The 5,874-nt window shown below is 45.0% G+C and overlaps 1 protein-coding gene across 13 annotated transcripts in view; it reads left to right on the top strand.

Annotated features, from left to right (window-relative positions):
* The first annotated feature begins 613 nt into the window (after nucleotides 1-613).
* Nucleotides 614-5,874, top strand: part of CUNH3orf67 (chromosome unknown C3orf67 homolog) — a 273,967-nt gene continuing 268,706 nt past the window's right edge. For 4 of the 13 annotated variants that reach the window (XM_029567374.1, XM_029567373.1, XM_029567372.1 and 1 more), the window contains exons 1-2: nucleotides 624-1,312; nucleotides 3,204-3,293. In XM_029567374.1, the coding sequence (XP_029423234.1) occupies nucleotides 1,292-1,312; nucleotides 3,204-3,293 (111 nt within the window). In that variant the 5' untranslated portion in view covers nucleotides 624-1,291. Of the gene's footprint in view, nucleotides 1,313-3,203; nucleotides 3,294-5,874 lie in introns of all 13 variants that reach the window. The other 9 variants (XM_029567378.1, XM_029567377.1, XM_029567376.1 and 6 more) reach the window with 5 other exon arrangements.

Raw genomic sequence — 5,874 nt, 5'->3', positions numbered from 1 at the left:
CCCACCCCGCCTTTGCTGACACACAAGACTGTATTCTCTCCTTAAGTTGCTTTGGTCAAGTATTTTGTCATGAAGAAAGTAGCCAATGCGGGCTCTATGGGCCATCACAAGTCTTAGAGAGGCAAAGAAGGCACAGGCAGGAGGGGGAGGCAGGAACTGGGGCAGAGACCTCACTACAGAGACAGAGGATTGGAGAGCTGTAGCCACAAGTCAAGAGATGAAAATTAAGACGGTGGAATAGGCCAAAGAATGGATTCTCTGGAAGTCTCCAGACCGTGCGTTGTCCTGCTGACCTGCATTCTGTAGGCTTGACTTTCTCTACTACAAAAGTCGATTTCTCTTGCTTTTAAGCTAGTTTGTGATAACTTGTTACAATTAGCGGCTCCAAACTAAAATACTGTTCAAGTGAGTGTTGTTCCCTATCAGGTCATTGGCGGCGTTCAGTCCAAGTTGTAATGATTTTCTCGCTGGTTTTAATGTCTTTCTCAGCTGGTCACAGGCAGGGCCCAACTTTTACAACTAGCCTCTTGACATAGCATCTAGAACCCTTAAGACAGCACTGATGTCAATTCAAGTCAATCTTTTTTTTTTTGTCTTTTTTGAGACAGGGTCTCCCTGTAGTCCCAGCTGACCTGAACTCACTATGTAGACCAGGCTGGCCTTGAACTCACAAAGGCAAGTCACAATTTTTAGCTTTTGAGAGTTCAGTGGTCTAGAATGACCAGTCCCATTTTCCAGGGCCTTCTCAAAGCAAGACTATACAGCTTCCTCAAGGAACCCATGTTTGGGAGTCTATGAACCAAAGTCCACCTGGCCAAACACCAGTCTCCAGAATCTCTAGACTTCAAGCCGGTGTGACGATCCCTCCGGAGCCCAGTGGGGACCAGAGGCAGCTCCAAGGAGCGCACCTGTCACAGGTGACCTGGGCTCTATTTTCCCAGAGCCCCTCGGTTGCCGGGGCAACCCCTTAGCGTAGCCTGAGGTACAGCTTGCAGGGCCCAGTGCGCAGGCGCCTCCTGGGAGCCAATGGGCGCGGCTGGAGAGCCGAGCGGGCTGCGCCGACTGTCGGACCTGCCCGGAGGGGCGGTTGTGCTCGGAGCGCGGGTCCTCCCGGTAGTCCTCCGTGGCAGAGCCCGCAGCGCCCTCCGCAGGTCTCCATGGCGTGGGTCGGCGGCTGCAGGCGGAGCTGATAGGGCCGAGGGAGCGAAGAGAACCGAGCCGGGCCGAGCCCGCCGCCGGCCACGCCCTGAAGCCCCAGTTCCGTGTCCCCAGATCCCGGGCCTCTGCGGGAATGTTCAAAAATGAGTACCAGGTAACCCGAAGGGGCGCCGCACACGGCCTGGGGGCGAGGCGGCTCGGGGTCGGGGAGAATCGAGCCCCCGCTCGGCGAGTGGAAAGGAACGAATGGCTGAGTCCTCTGGACCCTCTCCAGCCCGGTGCTTCTCAGCGCAGGCTTGGTGGTTCATCACGGTGCACGTCCTAACCGCCAAACATCCGGAATCGGAATCCTGAGGCAGGCCCCAGAAATGTTGCCTTTACACATTTCCTTATGTCCTCTAAATCTGGTGAATGGAAACCATAGATAGGGTTTGTAGACCTACGTTTTAAAACAACTCCCCCAAATGAGCCTGATGCTGTTGGTCCAAGGATCACATTTGGACGGACCATGCTGCCTCTGAGTGGTCCTTGTCCCCACGGATGCCCTTTTCCGCAGCGCTCCGAGTGGCTTCTTTTCTGCCCTTCCTGCCTCGTCCCTCCTGGCCTCATCTTGGAGCTACACTCTGTAGACCATCTAGTCCCAGTCCTGCTGTTAGGAACTTAGTGTACCTAAACGCTCCTCCCCTGGCCTTCTCTGTTGCCCCATCCTTTTGGCCAAATGATACTTGTCCTTAGAGTATTGCACCCTTTTGCTCTTTTAAAAAATCATACGGGTTAGAATAAATGTAGAGATTCTACCTCGATTCATGTAAAATAACATTATTCTTAGGAAATAGATGCCCATGTGGGCAGTTTGGAAAACACGGGGAAGAAAAAGAAATGGGGGAGAAAGGATTGTTATTTCAGCAAGTTTAAGGGGGATTTCTCTTTTTAATAAAGCCCAGCTGCCACAAACACAATTCACAGTAAAACATGACCTGCCCTTCCAAGCTGCAGCAGCTCTACCCTGTGTACAGTTTTGCACATGGTAAGAAATAAGGAAGCAGGTGTGGGTATGACAGAAGCAAAAATATATTACTGTGGGGGGGAAACTGGAAAATTTTACAAAAATTAAACACATTTTCTCATATGTTGCTTAAATTCTTTCTTTGAGATAATCATTTAATTCCCCTATTACAAGCAAAGTATATGGGCACTAGTAATATCTGATTTTTCTGTGTGACTGTGGTCTCCAGTTTATGGTAAGGAGCTAGTAGTCTACACAAATGATTCTTTTCCATTTGTGAAATGTGTATTTTGGTTCTTCTATACATCCAAAATGATATTCATATTTTTTTAAAAAAGCTTCTAGAAATGCTCCAGTAAGAATCACCGCCCCCCAACCCTTCCTAGACCTTTTAGAAACCAGTCTAAGCTGTTTACTTTCCCTCTTTTTACGTAATCTTTGATGGCACCATTGAGCCCTTGCTGTGTGCTGAGTATTTGCTTGATGATTTTTGTTTGCTGTCCTGTGTAATCCAACTCATTTGGCAGATGGAAAAATCAAGATGTTAAGTAACACCAAATTCAGAACGTTAAAAAGGCAGGTATCTGGGCCCCATCAGTATGACTAGGAAGCTTAAATTCATGCATAATGAGCAGAATTTGTTGACTTAGCTCACAAATTGAGTTTAAGCCCTTTAGTCTGTTTGCATAGACTATTTTGCAAGCTGACCTATACATATCAAGTAAATGAACCCCAAATGTAATATTTATAGGGCATAATTTATCTAATGTTTACCATGTTTTAAAATCTATGTAATGTTTACCATGTTTTCAAAAGTGAGTTCCTTAAAGTGTTAATGCAAGGTGACCCAAATCAGAATGGTTGTGGCTTATATATACACAGTCAAGGTGTAAAGTAGGGATAATAACAGGAATAATGTTTCTTCCCGGGATCTGTGTAGCTGGCAGATGCTTGGAACACTGGTTTTAGACTTTGTGGTGGATACTATTTCTTCTATAGCATTGTATTTCACTTTAAATTGCTTGTTTTCATTTTCTAGGGAGGTGCATTTGTTGAAATCTTTAGTGCCCAGGGCAAAAATCCTGGAGCAAAATGGAAGATCCTTGGCAGTCCATCTGTGATTTGGAAAGTAAGTGTTAGAAGTTAAGAGTCATGTAATCCTGGGAAGAAATGTGAGGGAAGGCTATAGCAAAAGGGGCAGGGGACACATTTGATCAGACTTCAGAACTGTTTTTCTTGTTCTTTTACCCCAAAACTCTTTCATGATGTTGGCTGCAGGCCTTCTAGACACTCCTTGATTGCTTATGACTGCCACATGGCTCATACCTGGGGTGTGCTCTGGATCTGGCTCTACCACTTTAGATAGCTTTGATTTCAACAAAGAAAATTTCTCTAAGCCCTGAACCTCCCAGTTTATTGATTCCTTCATCTCTAATGACCTCTTCCATTCTGCCACAGCCTTGTGCCCACCATCACACCCTTGACCTTGTCACCATAAACAGCAGGGATTTCTGAAATTGTGAAGTGAGACACAGAGATGTCTCACTCTGACTTCACTCAGTCTTTAATCCTTAAGATCACTCATTCAGTTACTCCACTGTTAGTTCCTCAGTCTGGTCGGGGCCTTTAGGCCACACACTCTTCTGTTTTCCTCCTGTGTTTAGTTGTACTTGGTTTCTCCAAGTTCTCTTCCTTTTTCCTCCAGCATACAACCTAAAGTAAAATCTAAAGTATCATTTCAGTCACTTCCCAGTCAAGACGGTGAATGCTGTCTTTGCTCCTTGTCTTTTCATTATGCCTGCCTAGCAAGCCCATGTTGGATCCCCAGGCTTTTCTTTGCCTGCATCTGGGCTCCTCGGTAGCTTTGGAGAAAATATCTATAGCCTTTCAGGTTGATAACACTATTAGTCCAACCCGGACAGCCCAGAAAATTATCCTGTTATGTTCTGTCGGTCTCTAAAATGGCCACGTCTTCATTACCTTCAGTTTCCAACTCCCAGCCCCTTCACCCTCAACGCCAACCACACCTGAGGCAGGTCCTTTCTACTCAGCAGAAGCTGGTACCTTCTACTTCTTAGGGAAAACAGGAGCCATCATGTGGAAGCCAGTGCAACTTGCTGCCACCACACCTAAAAACCTGTCTCCATCCATATCCTTTTCTCTTTTTCTTCTGTCTTGTAGAAGCAACAAATGAATGCATTCAAGGGAAGATGACTATCTGTGGGAAAAAGTCAAAGCTGCTGCTTGCTGAGTGCTTGTTTTTTGCTAAGCATATCATAAGCATTTTGCATAACGTCATCTAAATAGCCTCCTGAGACAAGTAGCTGTATACCCATCCGATAGGCAAGAAAACTGAGGCTTGGAGAAGATGGGATCAAAATCACACAGCTATTGCTGTGCATGAGAGAAAAATGGTACTACTCAGTATATTCAGCAGGGAGGGCAGGAGGGGCTTCTCCGAGTAAATGACATCTGAGTTCTGTTTGAATAGGAGTGCCCTCCACAGGCTCATGTTAGAATTCTTAGTCCACAACTGGTGGTACTGTTTTGGGAGGCTGTGGAAACTTTAGGAACTATAGGCAGTGGGTCACTGGGGCCGGGGCTTTGAAGGTATCCCTGGCTCCAAGATGTGTCTCTCCACTTCCTTTCTGCCATGGAGAAGCCCTTCCATCACATGCTACCATCACTATGATGTTTTGCCCTGGCTCGTGGGTCCAAGGAACTGTGGATTGAAATCGTTGAGACCCAGAGCAAAAATAAGCATTTCTTTCCCTTAAATTGTTTATGTTGGCTATATCATCACAGCTGCCAAAAGTCACTAATATAAGTTCTAAGAGGCAGCCACGCATCAAAATGAGGCTGTTGGGTCAAAGAGCATTTCAAGGAGAGGGAACAACAAGATCAAAGTCCTTGTCAGGAGAGGGCTTGGAATTGTCAAGGAACTGAATGAAAGCTGTTGATGCTAAGATGAAGAAAGTGTGAAAAGCTTGGCAGAGATGATCATATACTGACTCTGTGTATGACCGTTGAAGGTTTCAAGTATGGCCCTAACATGTGCATAGATGGAATAAATAAAATACTTGGCACAAGTATGTTCATTTAAAATACATAGGGGTTGTTTTGACAAGGACCGTAACAAAGAGTTGTTATGTAATTCTTAGCTTCCATTACTTAAAATGCATTTGTTAACATGCAAAACTATAATGCAAATGTAACCTGCAAATACAATGCCTTAGGGTGGAAAGATCTGTGGAGTGTTTTAATGTGAAAAGGGACTCTGTATATTCAGATTAGTAATTTACTAAAAACAACTGTTCTCACTACCATTTTGATTAGTAGAGATCGGACACAAATATAATAGGTTTTCATTCCCAAATTTGTTTTGTGTTTCTGGTTCTCTTAGCTTAATTTTTTTATTTTTCAGATTTATTTTTATCTTTTTGTGTATGTGATGCACGTGTCTGTGTGACTGTGTGGCATGCATGTGTGGGCGCCCTAGGAGGCCAGACGATATAGTGTTGGGTCCCCTGATGCTTGAGATATAGGTGGTTCTGAGCTGCCTGAAGTAGGTGCTGGGAACTGAACTTGTGTCCTCTAGAAGAGCAAGCCCCCTTAGCTTACCTCTCAACTCTTATCTCTCAAGCCCCTTAGCTTAACTTTTTAGGTCACTTTAATTGCTACATTTTAATTCATATTGATTTAAAATAAAA

Source organism: Nannospalax galili, unplaced genomic scaffold (genome assembly GCF_000622305.1).
Source record: "Nannospalax galili isolate Female #2095 unplaced genomic scaffold, S.galili_v1.0 scaffold561, whole genome shotgun sequence".
Lineage (NCBI taxonomy): Eukaryota > Metazoa > Chordata > Mammalia > Rodentia > Spalacidae > Nannospalax > Nannospalax galili.
This window is presented reverse-complemented; position numbering and strand designations above follow the sequence as displayed.